We start from the raw sequence: 20,377 nt of genomic DNA, 5'->3' as shown, positions 1-20,377 counted from the left end.
ATGATTTTGAATGACGAATCATAGTTACTGTAAAATGAATAATCCAAGACAGTGAAGTAGTAAATACAAAATTATTATTTCCATCCAGGCAGAAATTTTTAATGACTACTCTTCTCTTTTTGAACCCTCAAACTAAACAAAAAGAAAAAAAAATGGACCACATGGACCCCCCCCCCCAAACAACATGAAAAATTATACAATATCTGCTTTGGCAGAAATTGAAATGTAGATTGCAATTCTGCAATCAACTACATTTGTATTATCTGGCAGTACATTGATGATTCCCTCCTCAATTAAAATCAATTAACAATCAATTTGATAGGATTTGGTAAAACAGTAAGACATTTTACCAAAAAGTAGGAGTATTGAGAAGGTGATATTCATCGTTGTATGGTCTATATGCACAGACAGAGCACCGTCAAAGCAAACTGTGTCTTACTGGTTGACAGAGTTCAGTAGTGAACAGGAAAGTGCAGTCAGATTTGATGAGTTGCTGAATGAAACAGGGCTTGCTCGAGGAACATTGCAGTCAACTGTTCACAACAACTTGATGTTTGAGAAAGTTTGAACGCAGTGGGTGCCAAATGCACTGGCACATCAGAAGAAGCAGGATCACCATATGCAGAGATTTGCTTGCACTGCCCAATGAGGACCTGGAGGCTTTTCCACGCAACTGGTTATGAGTGAAGAGTAGTAGTTCTCGCATGAAACACCAAAAAAAACTCCAATCCGTGGGAATGGAAACACGGATCAAGCTAGCATCCCAAGAAGCCTACAGGAATTGTAGGTTATTGTCTGTAAATGATGCACCAACACACCCATGGAATGATTCGCCACAGCCATTCAGAAACTGCCAGCCAAATGGCAGAAGTGTATAGACTTGAACGGGGGAGTATGCTTAATTAATGTATTGTTTTTGTGAATAAAATATTTTCCATCCTGTGATTGCATTTGGGTCAATCATTTCTGTACAACCTATATACTTCCGAAATGAGTGGTGACGAAAGTGTTCACGTGTACCTAACAGTCTCTAGTGTGAATTTTTAGTGCTGCTGTCCATATTTCAAATCGTGAGCGAAGTGGGATGATTGAATATTTGTACTGTTATAGGTCTGCTGCAAAGAGACTGGCTCACATTCATGCATTGAAGTTGGAAACCACAAAAAACCAATAACGTGCTGCTTCTGAGGTTTGAACCTAGATCCTCATGATGCGAGAGTTCATGATGATACTCACACAACTGCATGGCATCTGATTTCGGCAAATTGGTTGTTATGATGGGTCTCTCCTGCTTAGGTACCCATCTTACAGACAACCCTGGTAACAGGTGCCGTTTTAGCAACTATTATGCCAAACTCAATAAAAGAATTAGGAATTGATTTTACTTAATCAGTGCAAACATCTGAATCCCGTCACTAGGTACAAGAGCCACATCTGGGGAGTGGTGGGGATAGGTCAGGTGATCGGGGTGGGCCAGATCCAGGAACAGCTCCTTCAATATCACAGGACTATGAGCGGCATGCTTGAACTGGCTGACGAAGTATTTAGTTGCAGGCCCACACTGGGTATGAATATGTTTATAGATTGCATAATGAAGAACATTAGTCCTGTCTGTGGTCTGAATTCACCTTTATCGGAGGAAAAAAATATCCACAAGAAAAATTAATTACAGATATAATGCAATTTATGTATCAAATAAACCACCGGTTTTTCCTGACTGGAAGAATTTTTAGATCCATATACAGTAGAACTTGATTAACTCGAACTTGGCTTGGTTAATTCAAATTTTGAATAATTCAAACTTTCATGAACTCCCCCTTGATTTTTCTAACTAACTTAATGGTAAATTTTTTTTGTTTAATTCAAACTTTATTCAGAGTTTTTGGATAATTCGAAGTTGGGGGAATCATGATTTTTGAGCAAATTTGGATTGGAAAAATTCTACAAGAGATGCCAGACTTCGCTTTTTTCAACCAAGTTGTTGAGAAAATTTTTTAAAGACTAATAAAAGAAATTATATTTTTCTCTACTCATTTTTTATTTTTTTTGGATAACTTAACGCTTATTTTAATACTGTTCAGCTGGAGTTGCATCGAGACTGTGTACCGCTCAACACTAATTACACATTTCAACCTATAGATTAAGCTGTTAACATTCAAAATCTGAATCTTTTCATCGTCATTAAAAGTATGGGAGGTATCAGAAAGTTCAGATTGTAATACATTTATGCCTCAAAGCAGAATATACAGAAATCTGCGATGTACGCTGCAGAACAATCTGTGCTACTGCAGAAAAAAAATGAAAACTGAACATTTTTTAATAAAAGTGTAGAAAACATCATTATGGGAATTTTTATCGCAGAACATTTCCAGTCAGCCAAGGACTCGTTGTAGAACAATGCAAAACATTCTATTTTGGGGAGTTAATGAAAGAATATTCTCTTGACAGCACAAGAATGGTAAGCAAAATTTGGGAAATAGTTTCATAACGGATGATCATGAACTGTTTCTGTAAATCAGGTTTTGAACATGATCAAGAAATTCTGCGGTGATGTCGATCCCAGAACAGCGGAATAATGTAGCTGCTAAGACCAATTATCCATATATATGTATTATAAATATAAATAATTAAAATTTGGGAAACAGTTACGTAACTGATACGATTCAAACTTTTTTCCAGTGACTTGACTTCGAATTAACCAAGTTTGACTGCATTATGCTTCCTTTGCTTCTCAGAAAATCCCAACAAAACTTCAAATATTTGCAAGTTAACTTCAAGTAATCATTGGTTACATGTTGACAGATATTCAATTAACATATTATGAATATCAGATATGCTTTAGAAAACAAAAGATAGGGAGCAAACAAGATATCGTTAATAAAATTAACAAAAACGGGGGGGGGGGGGGTAACTTTAAGGGGCGCATATGTTTTTTTTTTTACTTTTTATTATATCAAATCGTTCATACTCGGCTCTTAGTAACAGATCTGGAAGTTTACTCGAATATTATTTCAATTCGATCCATTGTGCGCCAGTTATTTGATTCGTACCGAGTATTTCATCTGATTAAAACAATAAATCACCAAAAGAAAAAAGAAATAATATTAAGATTTTTACTGTAATTTTTTAAAAAAGTATTGTGAATTGAATAAAATAAATAATTGCTATCACGGTTAAAAAAATTCAATTCTTTCATGTAAAATCAATTGTAAATAACCAAAAGCCAGTTTAACAATTGCATTTTTCACCCTGCAGGGTTCCTACAACTTTTGACTGAAAGATTTCCGTGACCATCATAATGAATATTTTCCAACATTGAACTGAATTTCCACATTGAACTGATTTTGTTTCTAATCTTTTTTCCTTGAAAGTGCAGGTTGAATATCACGGTATAAAGGCTTAATGGGAAAGGTAACACTTGTGTAAGTATTTAAAAAAAAAAAAAAGTAATATTTTTTATACACTTGGATGTTATCATTAATCTTGTCACAAGTTGCTCTTTATGACCTAGGGAAGGACTATCCCTTTGGTTCAGGTAGTGTTTGTTATTGTCTATGTTGTGTTCAGTTGTCTAAATAAATATCATCAATCCCAAAAGTTGCATGTTATGCAGTAATATACAGTAAGAGTAGAGGGAGGAAAAAAAGCCACCCATACCACTCAGTAGGGAGAGATAAAGTAAATATAAAAAGAAAACTAAATAAATAACAGTGGTGTGTGTGTGTGACAGTCTTTTAAGCCCTGTTCACATGGGAAATAGAAAAAGCGGGTTTAAAACCCGCTTCACGAATTTTCACCAGTGACTTCTCTTCATTTCTTTCCTTATGAAAAATGTGATGTGGGTGCTAGAACTTCCAATGCTACTGCAATATTTGCACATGTGAATGGGGCTTTCATGTGACCAAATCAGGATTTCTATAACAATAACTGATTGATAAATGCATTCAAAAGGAATCCAAACGTGAATATGATGACCATATGCCCAGTTTGAACCAGTATGTATGAAAGTGGAACAAAAAAAAAAAAAAAGGTTTTTCTTTTGCTTGATTTAGCATTTTATAACTAGTTAGAAATGCTAAATTGGGCAAATTTTCTTCCCATATTGTTCTAAAAAACAGGATATTTTTGTTTCAATTAAAAAAATTTCAAATCCTGCATTTATTATTTAGACATTATGAAAAGTTTGAATGGAACGGCATATGTTTTACAAATTACGATATTTTTTAAATGTATACACGGTACGTTCCATAGATGGCCAGAGAAAGTTACCCGGCTGAGTAACTGTAAATCTGGTCAACTGAAAGAACCTAATGCAACATGCTTTTTCACATTACATTTGTCTCCACTATAAGTAGGATATTGCAAAAGTAGCATCATGACTACTGAATACATCATACTACTACTACTCATATAGGGAATCATGAACAGAGTATGGATATGTTTGTAACAAGAGGGGGGGGGGTATAACTGCTGTCTACACAGCCTTGAAGGTTTACAATGATAACTCATGGGGGGGGGGGGGGGGAATAAGTCTGGTTTCACCTTAGCTTCAAAATGTGCAAAAAACAAACTTTCAATGAAAAGAAATTGATAACGTAAACCAAAATCCTGATAACTATAAACAAACTTTTTCCCATATATTGGACTTTTCTGTACCTTGTGAAATTGATAACACAATACCAGAACGATATTACCTGTGATTCGAGAGACAGAATAGGTGGCGTCTACTGTATATAATTTTTCTTTTCAACCTGTTGAAGAAACATTCCAATGTTCAGAAATCCCCCCCCCCCCCCGACTTCCTTGTTAGATCCCTGACCACAATTTTTTCCAGACTTTCGAGGTTGTAGGAACCCTGTGGTGGGCACATTTTTCAAACATGTTGGAATCGTAACTGAGCGAGACCAAACTACAGTAGAACTTTGTATATATAAAAAATCTAGTATATTTGCCCATATTTATCGCTACAACTGCTATGAAATAAAAATTTGAAAATTAATACAGCATGAAAATCGAAACCATGTAATAAGAACATTATAATTAACACATCATCTGCAAATTTTATATAAAATTATATTGAAGTCTGTTTTTCAAGTAGACGCATGCTAATCAAATTGCAAACCCTTGTAGTATGCAGCCAGAAGTTTATTTTAGACAAAACATTATAGTAGTTAAAATTCCATTTCTCACTAAGAAAACTGATTTATAAGCAATCATCATTCCTCATGTACGGTGTCCCAAAAAAAAAAAAAAAAACCACAACCGCTAATAGATATTTGGATTATTCACACTCTAGCAAGACTCTTCAAAAAACTGTCATATACAGCACTCAAATATGTAATGCGAGGGGCTTAATTGGCTAGGCAAACTGAATTCATTAGTAGTGTCAAAAAACACATGTGAGAGTGTGCCAACATTGTGTTTTCCCAGCAACAGTGTTGTTACGAAATCATTTCTCTCTCTAACAGCAAATCGTCTAAAGAAGTGAGAAGACTATTTCATAGTGAACAGCGCAACCTAACTGACTCAACTATCAACCAAATAGTCCAGCGAATTCTTAATGATCTCATGGATATCTTGAAAGAAATGCAGCAAGTCATCGTAAACATGATGAAGTGTGTCGATGCAGGCCTAGAAATTCAGGAAGAACACTTATTATAACCAAATACATTTTTGGAATTCGCAATTTTTCCCCGAAAATTAACTAGCACTTGTTTTTTTGGGACACCCATTAAAACGAGATCAACTGCATACTTATCTGCACATATTACAACATTCCCTATAATTTATGAAAGATTCATGAAGCAATGAATAAAAATCCCTTAAATAACTTTGTAAACATTTTTTCATATTTATAAAACAAAAATGAAATAATTTTAGTTGAAACACAGCTTAAAATAAAAAAATTAGGCTACATTTCATCAAAATTCCATGCCAGCAATGAAAGCAAGAAACACCTCTCCTCGCAAGAAGCAGGGGGGGGGGGGGAAAACAATTATATAAAAATACACCAGGCGCATATAAAGACAGTGGCGGATTAAAGTCGGTTGAGGCTCCGGGCGCAAAAGAAAATATTGTGCCCCTCAAATTAGAAAAAAGTGTGAAGGTTTGGGTTTTTTGGGGCCGTGGGCCGTCGTTAAATCCACCTCTGTATGAAGAAGAAAGGAATTTGAGTGCATAAGGTGGTTTTTAAATGGTGCGTGAACAGTGAAGGCAGCTTGCCATTACTAAAATAAGTTCGTGTTATAGTCAGGGTGTTTCAAAAACATTGAGATAAAGAGCATGGGACACAGAGATGAAAATCACAATTTTTTTTTAAAACACTTTAAGCAGTTTTAAAATTTTCTGGATCCACATTATGAGACACAGTAGAAATTGCCACCTATTTTCAAGAAGAAATTTATATATTTTTTTACTTGGGCATGTGAGCTGATATTTCCCCTCCCCAAACACCAATAATAAACAAGGAAGAGGGAAAAGCTATCATTGATCATTTTTTGTCGCACCACGGTTATTTTCGGCACACGAGGGCTAATTAGACTGGGACCTACAATTTATTGACGATTACGAATGATAGGCTTGTTTTTTTATACTCATCGAGAGGTTGGTGCACTAACCCCTCGATGGGAACTCCCTGCGGTAGCAATCTTTTCTGCAGTCATGTCGCCGTTTCCGTTATACCCCTGTATCAGGAAAGTTTTTCTGACAAGGACAAACCAGGTATCAAACTCTTTACACCTCTATAAACATCCTTTGGGAAAAAATCTTTTTTTTATTTCAAATTATTTTCTGTTATTTATACTGTTTGCAAGAATACTATGTTACCTCGAAGGGAAAAGAAAAACAGTCTCTCTCTTCTTCAGTATCAGACTTTGAACAAAAGGTGACTCTGCCTACTGGCAGTTGATTGACAGGACGGGGGAGGGGGGGGGCATGTTATCATGGAAAGAAAATTCAGATGATTAGAAAACTTGAGATTTTAACAATGATTGGAAACTAAGCTCAGTTTTGATATCATATCTGACAACCATTGACAATTTCTTCTAGCCGTCTAAAGAACTGAACAGAATCAATCACAAATTATTTATAAGCCAGCAAATCAATTTTGGTTAGTTAGGGAAAAAATGCAGAATATAAAAAATGTCTGTATGCAGAAAGCAGGCAGATCCTTCAAACACGGAAATCAATATAATCACTTTACTTCTGGTACCTGTCACTTCTGATTTGGAAGATGAGTGACAGCACTTTGAGAGCATAATGAGAGCTAGCGTCACATGAACATAAATATGTTAAGGAACAGAAACTGCATGCACCAACTTGTTAGAAATTCCTCAGAGAAATTTTTACGAGGTTCATGTGTGATTTACTAGTACTAGAACAAGAAGTCATAGAGAAGTCTATGTCAGGAGTTGCTCTTACCTTCTGTAGTGAAAAATTATTTCTACCACAATTGATATGTTCAAAGCAAAATACAATTTTCAATATGGGACAAATTGAGAGAAGCCATCTATTAGTCTTTAAATCGTTCCTATCAAAATTACAGATTTTTTTCTTTTGCTTGTTCAATAGTCTTGAATGAAGTATTAGTCATAGTAAAGTGTTTTTTTGATACTTGAGCCTTAAACTGTACAAATAACAAAGAAAAAGAAGTCACTTCTGTATACCCGAACCCCCTCTTCTCCTAGCACAACACAAAGCAATTCAGCAGACTACTGCGTCCATCATCTATTTGCAACAAGAGCAGTTTAAAAACGGTTAAAGGTGAATTACAATCATTTTCAATATCAGCATTTTTTGATTAGCATTTCAGCCAACTAGTTGGGTTCAAATTTTAAACCTATTGTGACAATCATTTCTGATTTATCTTGTAATTTTAAAAATGCAATTTTGTAATTTACATTAATTAATCTGATACAGTGAATAAAATCGTGAAATACTGTGAAAAATACCTTTATCAATGTTTTTGAAACACGCTGAACAGAGTATATACAGTATACATACATTTCACAAAACACTGGCAACTTTATGCTCAGTTAGAAAGAACATGTACATCATTTTATGAAGAGCAATTTTGTCTGAGAAACAACTAAGGGGGCGGAGGGCTATATGACACTAAAAAATGAAATGAAATTTTTTTTACAGATATCATATGGTACTTATTGTCTTTTATGCTGTGCTAATTGAGGTTATTTTACTTTTTCCTCATAATTAAAGGTTTCCTACAGCCACCTTGATGCTAATGTAAAAATGTGCCTAGTCATTCTAAGTATTTCAATATCATATATATATAAACGTATATGAAATTTTTTTGTGTATGGAAACAATAATGAAAATAAAACCTGGAAATATTACGAGAATAAACCCACAACCAAATCAGATTGCATTAATAATGGTTGAATTTTTATAAAAAAAAATTAAACATGCATAATCGCACATTGACCTGCAAGTAAAAAAAAATGGTTGACAAAAATGAGGAGACTTCCGAGCGAATAATGAACTTATGAGCATGACAAAAACCTGTTTCGTACAAGTAGAAGCTTACAGCGATGTCACACTGCACTTTATAATGCAGGGGGTTGCACAATCTCCGACCCAGAGTAAAAATGCAGCCTGCCCAAAAGGATTCCGCCAAGTCTGCAAAACACACTGCCATAAATATATTTAGATGACAATATTTCCTTGGGTAAATTCGGATCCTGATGGAAAAATATCAGAATCTTCGTCAATTGTCGCCAAAAAATATAGGAAGAATGGGACACTCTTGTAAAAAAGAGTTGAAACACCAAAATGTCCAGTAAAATGCAGGCCATATGGTGCATACCAGTTTTTGGACCTATGAGCATGACAAAAACTTGTTTTGAACAAGTAGAAGCTTACAGCGATGTCACACTGCACTTTATAATGCAGGGGGTTGCACGACCTCCGACCCAGAGTAAAAATGCAGCCTGCCCAAAAGGGTTCCGCCAAGTCTGCAAAACACACTACCATATATATATTTAGATGACAATATTTCCATGGGAAAATTCGGATCCCGATGGAAAAATATCAGAATCTTCGTCAATTATCGCCAAAAAATATAGGAAGAATGGGACACTCTTGTAAAAAGAGTTGAGACACCAAATTGTCCTGTAAAATGCAGGCCATATGGTGCATACCAGTTTTTGGTTCAGGAAAATGTGGACCCCCCTTATGTAACGTGACAAACATTTGTGCGATACCACTTTTGTTGTAAATAAAATATAATAATGTTACAAGGAAGAAAAATTTCACAATGCGGGAAAAAAAACTAAAATAATGGAAATGCAATTAGCATGCATTTGAACAAATTTAAAAAATATTTGTGTCTGAGATACACATTATTCTTACAAAAGTACCATGTGATATTTTTTACGTTTTTGGATTCAACGCTCTTGACAATTTTTACGGTTAAATTTTACCGAAAAAATAAATGTATAAAATTACTCTACTATACATATTCACATCAAGTATGCTCGGTTCATTATGATGAATGATAATCTCTGTGGGAGGTGAGGTGGGGGGGGGGGGGAAGTGTTCTCTGCATTAGTTTTATGGAGATTCCCTTTCCGCTCGGCTCAAAAAGTTATGTTACACAGTATGAAACAAAAATTATGAAATTTACATATTTACATGATTAAACGTACACATGGTCACATATAATATTCTTTTCTCATTTCATCATTTATTAGGAAAATTTTCTACCCCAAAATAATTTTTTTTTCTCTTTTCATCCGGTTTGTTTGTCACTACGAGAGCATCCACTTGCAAAAATGCAATTTCCTCAAAAGTAAAGTTATCTTTTTTTTTTCTACAACAAAAGGAACGAACAATAGAGATAACTAGATAGCATCTCCTGGTTAAGAATTTTTCTCATAAATTCACTCAAGTGACTTTACTGCCATCTGAATTTGCCGCAGTTGTGTCTGTTGAATCAGGCTCTACTTTCCATGGCAAGCTGAATTCACTGAAAAAAAAAGTTTGCAAATTGAATTACAGTTTTACAGTTTAAAAAATGAAAAATGAAAGAAAACAGTTTGAATACTCAAAAAAAAAAAAAAAAAAAAAAAAAAAAAACCACCCAACTACATACACACGCACTTATCAACAGACAACATAAGTGTTAAAAGCTGATATATGACTCTGGTCCGACCCTCTATATATATAAAATTTATTTTCCGTGTATGCTCTCAATACAAATCTATAATTTTAGACCAATTGTTGCCAAATTTTACATATATATACACTAAACAGAAACCGACTTGAATGATAAGCTACTTTAAAAGTTTGTCTCAGTGCCAGGCAAATGCCTGAAATGGGCAAAAAACTGTCAGGCAACAATGGACCTTTGGTCTCAACAATGACTTTCGGAATGTTTACTTACATTAAAATTCTATAAGGAAATAAGACAACCTTCCTCTGGATATAATTCTGAAGTGAACTTGTAAGGAAAAGTCATCTGGTCTCCATCGAGAACTGAACCCAGATCCTCTTATTAATTGGGCAAATGCACTACCCTATACACCACTGGAGACACGACCCTGACTTCTATATTTCCCACATTATGGCATAAGGCGCTGAAGTAGAGGCATAAGTATGGAAGAAGGAATAAACTTTGTCTGATAGTACTAAAAAATCACCAACAAATAAAGCAAATATACGGAAAATACAAAACTCCTAATACATTTTGACAAACACTGGGCGTCATCTTTGGGGGAAAAATATAAACCTATAACCGCTAATCACGCTGACCAAGGATCCCACTTAGGTTGGATATAGTGTGAAAACGGAAAGATGCTCTCTGACCTTGTATGACCTACATCATGAAAACAGGGTTTATTCTTTAGTAGGGAGAAATGGGGGGGGGAAACTGAAGAATGAACCATTTCTTTTTGTGATGAAGGTCATACAAGGTCAGAGGCCATCTTTCTATGGTCACACTATATCTTAACTCTCGGTTGCTCAGCAGAAAAAAGTATGTCTGTTCACTTTAAACGTAGTGGTCAGAAAGTTTTCTAACGTTTGAAGTAAACAGGTGTACTTTTTTCTGCTGAGCAACTGAGAGTTAAGATTTGGTATCCAATCCAAGTGGTATCCTTGGTCAGCGTGATTAGTGGTTGCTTATTCTTCCTCTGAAGACGACACTTACAGTGTGTCAAAATGCATCAGGAGTTTTGTATTTTCCATATGTTTACCTTATTCATTGGTGAGGCATTAGTAGCCTCCCTTGCTTTAGCAATTGGTCTCCAGGTGAGGGTAGAGAGAGATGTCTATTCCTATATTTGTTTGCATCTGGCGAATAGGTGTGAGAAATGAATAAAATATATTTTTGTACCAATCAATTAATATTACATGGCTGCAAAATAAAAAAAAAAAAGATTAAAATTAATCAGCTGATTGAGATGGAATAAAAAAATGTGATTAACCAGTTAAAAACTGCAATCGGTTTATAGCATTAGTAATTAATAATCACTAAGTAACATGATTTTTGTTCCTGGGTATATAATCAGCCTCATTTTCCATTGACTTACAACTAAAACGGGCAGAAAATAACAATTTTATGTTTTAAACTTTGCTTTTGAACTTGGGAGAGTGAATTTTTGTTATTTTGGAGGTCAGATACCTGAAAAGCAGGATAATGTGGCGAAGGAGTATCTTGAAAAATTGTTATGAATGACAGTTTTACTATAGGGTTGCTAGTCACTGATTTTACAAATCATGGATAGGCAAGGATGACCATATTTCATAGAAATTAAGGCGAGGCATACAGTCACTTGACACCAATCAATCACTAAAAAGAGTAAAATTGTTTCCATTACAAAAAACACACACTTATTTGAGACCATAAACTGCAGGTATACAGCAGACTCTCCTTAACCCAGCACATATCAGACCAAGATGTGTCAGATTACTGGAAGTCAACTGAAAAAGCCATTAAAACCAGGGTTGTCAAATTTGCTTTCTGGGTAGATACCCCCCTCGGGCTGAGTTTTGTAGCCTAAAAAACTAGAGTTTTTTGGGGGGAAAATGTTTTTTTTCTGGGAACATTGTTTTCGAAGAAAACATGTTGCTTTCAGGTTAAAATTTTATATTTTGAGGTTGGTTTATGTATTTCAAAAATTGCTGCATAGTGCAGTGTTTAAAATATGTATGTTTTAAAGCACTTTTAAAATGATTTTTTTTAGGAGCAAAAATGCAATAAATAATTTCTTGGAATCACAACCACACTTTTTTTTTATATAATTCTTCTGACTACATTTTTTATGTAAGATGCAGATACTAGCACAAAAATCTGGTAAAATATGCCAGATTACTAGCACAAAGTGACCTAACATTTTCCTTACTCACATGACTGATTTCTGAAAGTACAAATGGCAATGTCATACATAAAAATTGGTCACACTAAATAATTCCTCACAGCTATAGATGAATCAGCAGCAGCATCGAAACATCTACAACATGTTCCCTACATTTTCTATAGCAAAGATTAAAATATGGGGTTCATTAGATTAAAGCAGTGTTTCTCAAAGTGTGTGTCATGGCTCCTAAGGGTATCTCCAACCTTTGTCAAAGGCATTGCGGAGAGCTAGAGACATTGATGTATGCTACTGATTTATGCTTTGAAGTAGTTCTTCTATTCAGGTCAGGGTGACTGTTCCATGGCACCCCTGACAAAGGTTGGAGTCACACAGTTTGAGAACCCCTGTACTAAACTCATGGGAGCCTCAGATAGATCATGATCAAGAGAGCCGCAGGTGACATAAGTTTGAGAACTGGATTAAAGTTAAGAATGTTGGAACTTCAAGGAACTTCTCAAAAAACTCAACAACTGAAAAAAGAAGCTTAGGATATCTTTGTTTGCATGCTTGATGGCTTTCTTAGGTGGACAGAAAATCATATTGGAGTTTGTAGGAAAAACAAATCTATACAAAAATAGGATGCCCAATGTCTCTCCAAGTAGTACACTGCCTCCTTGATGCTCATTTCGACAAATTTGTAGAACGCATGAGTACTTACTCAAAAAAACATCTTCACCAAGGAGTTATCATTGACTTAGAGCATCTATATCAGAGAGAATGCATCAAAAAATAATGGAGATTACTTTTGAGGCTAAAATGTGATGAAGTGTATATTGGAAAAAAGATGGGGAAAAGTCCTATCACTTTTAAAATTTTATTTCAACTTCAATGTCATTTTCTGTGAAACATCTGCATATATTACTTATATACTGCATATAAGTTATTTGCAGTTTCCAAAATGATTTGAGCACCACAACAACAACATACCCATATAGTGTGAAAAATTCTTGTTGTGTCAAATTCAATATTCCAGTTACCCAATCTGCCAGTGGGTAAACAACAAATTCTAAAATATTGATTCCGTTACCACAAAAGCAGTTTGAGGAAAATAATCATCATTTTCCTTAATCACCATTCAGGCTAAACAAACACAGAAATAACAACCTCTAACCAGGAACAAAGAAATTTTTTTTTGTTACAGTAGTGTAATCATCACAATCCTTTACTGATCAGTAGTTTATGAATCAATTGAGGGGAAGTTAAAGTCAAAGTGGTGGCAGTCAATAATCCACATTTTGAGAAAAAGGTTTTAACTAAAATTGTTGTCAGAGAGTCTTCATGCTAAAAATGTTATAGTTTCCCAATCTAGTGGTGAACTATTGAAGCTGAGACTTCATTTTTCCTTTCAACAGCTTAGCACTTCTAGATTGCATTTATGGATGTAAATCAGAATTGTTGAAAATTGACTTCACTCTGACTTTAAACCCCTCCCCCCAATTAAAGGTATGCAATCAGTGACCCAGTACATCACAAAATCATTCGTGTTTGATAAAATAACTTATCGGGGAAAAAATGACAAACATGATTACCTTGGTTGAAACAGGGGAATGGGCACTCCAAACGCTGTCACAGGCAAACGTTCCGTCACCTCTATCTTTTCAACTATGGATCAATAGAGAATAAATAAATATTAAGTACTTGTATAATATAAATTATGTATAATTTTAATAAATGCAATATAACTATTGTTAAAACAAATTGCATGGAGTTCACTGAGTATCGTGAATGAGTAGGTGATCTACATTCCTCCAAATTTCACCATATTTTTTAAGTGATAACAATGTAGCCAATTACAAAAAGAAAAAAAATAGTTACAATATATATACATAATTTTTATATTTTAATAACCATGCACCCCCACACAAAATGAATGACATATATCTAAGTATTATGCGTTATTTGAATACTTTTTCTAATTGGAAGTATGTATCAAGGATCATTGGTTTGCCAGTAAAATTCCATATATATATTTCATATGCATCCTGTATATATATGAAATATATTTTCACTGAAAATTTCTGGTACTAAGCAGGGTTGGTGCTATAACAGGGTTCAACTGTTGATAAGAAGCTGATTTATTCTTACTTTGGTTAGGGTCTGGATACAGAGACATTGACTTTTTCTGCTCATCACCATTTTTTGACCCAGTGTGTTTTTTGAACTTCAGTTTTTCTGAAGCTCTCTGCTCTCGTAACCTCTGTATATCCCATCTGAAATTTGAAAAAGGAATAGTAACTGAAGCTGCTCTCTAATAAGAAGACGAATAAAAGCTTAGATCACCAAAAACAAAGGAATAATAAAAGCTTGCTTATGAAGGTACACACTTAATTATTTAGAAATTATATTTTCTTTCAGATCTCACCTTTTTCTGCGCTTTTCGTCTTGTTCACATTTTAAATGTCTTCGATGAAACACCCTATCATCAATATTCTGAAAAGAGGGAGTACAAACCATATGTCAAAAGGCTACATCAGCAGTATGAAAACAAAAGAGGCAGGAAAGCAACTTAATTGCAAAGCTATAACAATTAAGTTTTACAGAAATTCTGTCACAGCTAAAAATATGATTTGAATATTTTTCATGCAGTGCAGTCTCCATACACTTCTCAATCAAACCATCAAAAAATTTGTTATGAAAGAAATACAAATACAAATACAACGCCACAACAGGCAAATTGCCCAACGAGGTGGCTGCTTAAGAACATCATGGATCCCCGAGCCCCTACCTACTAATGCTACACCACACATGCACCTCCCCCCCCCCCGCGGAACCCCCCAACTAATCGGTACATGCGGGAATGTGCGTGTACGTGTAGTGCAACCTGACGTAAAGTTTGTTTCTGTGTAATGCTTGTTATGTGTAGTGCTGTCCTCTGCCCCCAGTTTTACTAACTATGAGTGAAGTGTTATGGTTGAATGATTTACCGTTGTAGGACTGTTGCTCACTGTGGCGAGACTTTTTAACGGGGAGATCGGCTCGCATTTGCGCCTTGAAGTTGGGAACCACAGAAAACCAACTTCAGCCGACCACAAATATTTGTCATCACTCAGCAAATGAACAAAAAATGTGAATGTTCCAGTAAAACTTACAAATGTAGAAGAATATACCATGTAGAGCAAGTGTGCTAACATTTTGGGGAGTGTGGGCTACTTCATCGGTTTTGAAACAGATTGCAGGCTACTTGAGTTATCTGGTAATGTGCCTAGAGTCACTCAGGTGATCTGAAAGTGTGCTGCAAGACATTCAAGTGATCTATACAACTGCTGAAGGTCGCCACTTAATTGAATTGTAAAAGTGTTATGGGCTGCTTAAGTGATCTTGTAGCATGTCGCTGGCCATTCAAATGATCTCAAAATGTGCTGGCCAGCCACTTAAGTAATAATCTGCAAATGTACTACATACTACTAAAGTGAACAGGAAGTGTGGGACGCATCACTCAAGTGAATGGAAATATGCTTGGGGCCACTAAGGTGATCTGGAAATGCACTGCAAGCCACTGAAGTAATCTGAAAATGTGCCACAGGTCATTTGAGTTGTTTGGATATTTGTTGTGGGCCACATTTGACCTGAAAGCGATGGGTTGGGTTGAGCACATATGATGTAGAGATACCACTAGTACTTAATTGAACATGTACACATTGTACACATGACTACACTCGTACTCTGCAGAATTTCTAATGAATCGATACATGCAGGAACATGCTGTGTGAGTGTATATATAAATGTGTAGCTATGGTACATTACTGCTCTCTGTGAAAAGACCTTTTCCAATGGGAGACCAGCTCACATTCGTACCTTGAAGTTGGAAAACAGAAAATCAACTTCAGTCGCTCACCACTGGACCGCCAACGGGGTTTGAATCTGGATCCTCACGATGAGAGCATGTAGAGATACTACCGTATTAACATTTTCAATTTTTTGTGTGTTCAGTTTCTCGAATATCCAGTCCAGCAGTTGAAAACTGTAGCTACAGATATTGTATTTTCAATTCCAAAATCAAATTATTAAAATTAATCAACAAAGACGACTCACCTCTGTACCTTCCATCTGGTAGAAGCTTGAAACCGGTTTATACCTCCAAGAAGGCACTTAAAAAAAGAAATTATAATGAGATGAAATAGTACATTCACAAACATACAAAAGCACAAAGAAAAACAGATAATATAACTTATTCGCTGCATTATTTCATGCATCATACGATATAATTAAATAAATAATAACCGTGAATCAGTTTTGTGCACATGAAAATCTTTCTAGAACAAAACTGTAATAAAAAAGTACATTAATTTTTTCACCATAATCTAACATGGATTTTATAAATCGAAAACTTTTGACTTTTATTGTATAGACTAGCTGTTACCCACAGCTTCTCTCACATGGATTTGGTAATCTGAAAATTACATGGCAATGATTCTCCCATATAACATTTGAACGCCTCTTGACCCCCTTGGGGGTTGAAGTTTCAGTAATCTTGTCTTGGTGGGTCTTTACATTATAAAATATACCAACAAAACTTCATATTTACAGCTTCTTCAGCTTCAGTTCAGTCATGATTACATTATATAACTTTAAACCAAATTATGAGCTCCATTTTTTAGAGGTGGTTAAAATTTCAAAAGTCCCTCCTTAGTGAATCTTTACATCATAAAATGAAACTAATGACTAAATTTCATATTTATAGGTTCAGCGATAGTTGTTTCATGCTGCTTGGCAGTCGAGTGGTTAGGGAACAAGCTTCTCACTGTGGAGGTCTGGGTTCGGATCCCGGTTCAGGCATGGATGTCTACTAACACTAATAAATTCCCTGGATAGATCATGCTGATCCCTTGGGAATACGTGAAGATCACATTATTACTATATAACCTTTGAACCCTCCTTAAGGGTTAAATTTTGAAAAATCCCTTCTTAGTGACTATTTACATTACTAAATAAAAATGCTGACCAAATTTCATGTTTATAGCTTCAGTGGTTTCAGCTCGGCACGATTTCTCTAAGTAATTTAAATTCCCTTATGGGTCGAATTTCGAAAAACCCTTCGTGAGTCTTTTCGTTATGAAATAAAACTACTGACCAAATTTCATATTTATAACTTGAGTGGTTTCGGCCCATCGATGATGAATCAGTGGGGACATGTCATTTTACATACAATGGTGCATAGGTGGCAGGGTGCACAGCATTTTACTGGTGAGCCATTGATCCAAGAGACATACTTCCAATTAGAAAAAGTATCCAAATAGCATGTAGTACCCAGATATGTCATCAATGTTGCAAATGGTTGTATATTTATTTAAAAAAAAAGTCCCTATGCGACCAAAAACCCAATAAAAAAGTTGTTGCCCTGTCTCTGGCGCTGTATAAAAAAGGTATTTTTTTTACTTTACTAAATATATAACCCCAGAAATATGAATGACATATCTGAGTACTACATGCTATTTAGATACTTTTTCTATTTGGAAGTGTGTCCTTTAGGATCAACAGCTCACCAGTAAAATGCCATATGCATCCTGTATAATAGATTATAGCCCTCAGTGCAGAAACATGATTCAAACAATTTAGCGACCGCTTCACTATGAACCAGCTGTTGAGAGAATTCCTAAGAAAAATTAAAATTTTTTAATTTTTTTGAAAGAGATTGGAATAAAAATAAAAAAAACAAACAAACCGTGCAAGTCTGTTATAATGACAGTTCACAATCACGAGAAACATTGTAGTAAAAGACTTGCCCTGTCAAGTTATGAATTGATGAAAACATTATCTGCATCAAAACATCTTTTAGTTTATCTTGTTGTAATGTTAGTGAATAAATGGAACTCTAGTCATAGAATTGAATTTTATACTCAACAGCAGTTAATTTTCTATGAGGTTTTTTTGCATAAAATTTTGTATTTGCAAAGTGATTTAGCCGAACAATTAAAATTCTCAATGATTGTACTATATTATACTGCTCACCTCCAAAGCAGAATGTTTTGCATTGTTCTACAACAATCTCGCGTCTGACTGAAAATGTTCTGCAGTCAAAAACTACCATAACAGTGTGTTTCTACACTTTTCGTTAAAAATCTTCCAGATTGTTCTGCAGTAGTACGGGTTGTTCTGTGACGTACGTCGCAGATTTCAGCACGTTCTGCTTTGCGGCTACTCATCAACATGACAATAAGTCCATTTAACATTTTCCCGCCAATTAGAAAGGCTTTCTTAGTATCATTTGTGCTGGTATTCATAATGTTTGAGGAGAATGTGAGGTCATAAGTGTCATCTTTAGTGTAAATCTTGATGAAAGAGAAAAGACTTGTGATTTGGAGTTTCTTGATGTTATAGTGAAAGCTTTCTAATTTAAAAAAAAAAAAAAAAAAAAACACTAGCTATAACTAAATATTTTTTGTATCTTTATCACTGACTCTTAGCCAATTACATGCAAATCCAAGATATACGGAAGACTGGATGTTGTGAAGATATTTATTATTTCAGATGTTTATTTTATTTTTTTTTTTTTTTTAAGGAAGGAAAAAACTCATCTCTGCCTCCACCGGGAGTCGAACCCGGGTCCCTCGATTGCCGGACGAGTGCTCTGACCACTAAGCTACAGAGGAGATAGAGATTTTCCTTCGCTAGAGCGTATATATGCCGAACGGAACCGTGCAATGGACGGTGAAACCGATCAGCTAATAGCTCATTGACGACGAGCCACCAGAGGGCTATATATATGACATGAATGTCGCTCTCCACTTGTTAATACAAGATAAATATCTTCACAACATCCAGTCTTCCGTATATCTTGTATTAACAAGTGGAGAGCGACATTCATGTCATATATATAGCCCTCTGGTGGCTCGTCGTCAATGAGCTATTAGCTGATCGGTTTCACCGTCCATTGCACGGTTCCGTTCGGCATATATACGCTCTAGCGAAGGAAAATCTCTATCTCCTCTGTAGCTTAGTGGTCAGAGCACTCGTCCGGCAATCGAGGGACCCGGGTTCGACTCCCGGTGGAGGCAGAGATGAGTTTTTTCCTTCCTTAAAAAATAAACATCTGAAATAATAAATATCTTCACAACATCCAGTCTTCCGTATATCTTGTATTAACAAGTGGAGAGCGACATTCATGTCATACATGCAAATCATTCGTTATAGGGAGATTCTTGTTATTTCAGACTACTTCACCAATCACCAACTCTGGCCATATTGCTATATTGCAATTAATGAGATGTATCGGAAATGAAGGCGCTGTTTATCGGTGGTCGCCTCAAGTTCGTTAGGGAAAATAACTTATCTATTATCCTCTCTCGGGTTTGAACCCAGGATCGTGACAGCTACCTTCACTGTGGTAGACAAGCATCTTACCACCATGCCACTTGGGCTGTTATATCAGGCTATAACTGTATACTCACAGACACATAAATGGTACATAGATACAAGTTGAAGGATGTTTTTTTAAATAAATAATAATAATAAAAAAAATCACAACCACCTCTTCTATTCTTCAAGATTTCATGGGGGGGGGGCAGTGTGTCGGTTATGATACACCACCAATATAACAGATTATAAGCAAGAAATAACATCATTTGAGAAGTTGAGTTTTCAGCAATAAAAATTTTCCACGACTTTACCACAAGCATATTCATATTGTCTCTTCTACATTTCATAACTAAAAACATCAATACTTATGAAAGTATATGAAGTAACTGAATATTTATGAAATCAATGATATCCATCTTTATCATGTATGTAGAGAAGAATTTCTGTAGATTACGAGACGTCTGGTAATATACAGCTACTCCCACACTCAAAATACATTTTTCCAAACATTGGTTCATAACTTGATTTAGAGCAGAGATACCATATTTTATTGAGGCAAGAACAGGATTATCCAGCCAATTATTTTTCAATAAGCATCTAGCACAGTTATTACTAAAGTATCATAATGGTATAGGGTGGCACAAGATGGGCTTGGGCAACCACAAAAGTTTTTGTAGGTAGAATCTGTCTCTCAGAGCCAAAAGAAA

General features: G+C 35.3%; 1 protein-coding gene across 2 annotated transcripts in view; it reads right to left on the bottom strand.

Moving 5' to 3' along the window:
• Positions 1–9,687: 9,687 nt before the first annotated feature.
• Positions 9,688–20,377, bottom strand: part of msl-1 (male-specific lethal 1) — a 33,323-nt gene continuing 22,633 nt past the window's right edge. Inside the window, exons 5-9 of one of the 2 annotated variants that reach the window (XM_089240747.1) lie at positions 16,407–16,462; positions 14,737–14,804; positions 14,460–14,584; positions 13,904–13,976; positions 9,688–9,982 (exon numbers count right to left, since the gene is read on the bottom strand). In XM_089240747.1, the coding sequence (XP_089096873.1) occupies positions 9,901–9,982; positions 13,904–13,976; positions 14,460–14,584; positions 14,737–14,804; positions 16,407–16,462 (404 nt within the window). In that variant the 3' untranslated portion in view covers positions 9,688–9,900. The remainder of the gene's footprint in view (positions 9,983–13,903; positions 13,977–14,459; positions 14,585–14,736; positions 14,805–16,406; positions 16,463–20,377) is intronic. The other variant, XM_089240748.1, reaches the window with a different exon arrangement.

Source organism: Pholcus phalangioides, unplaced genomic scaffold (assembly GCF_987345545.1).
Source record: "Pholcus phalangioides strain wild (caught in Gottingen) unplaced genomic scaffold, Ppha-v1.0 ptg000013l_1, whole genome shotgun sequence".
In the NCBI taxonomy this organism is placed as follows: Eukaryota; Metazoa; Arthropoda; class Arachnida; order Araneae; family Pholcidae; genus Pholcus; species Pholcus phalangioides.
Note: the sequence above shows the minus strand (reverse complement) of the source record. Positions and strands in the feature narration are given on the sequence as shown.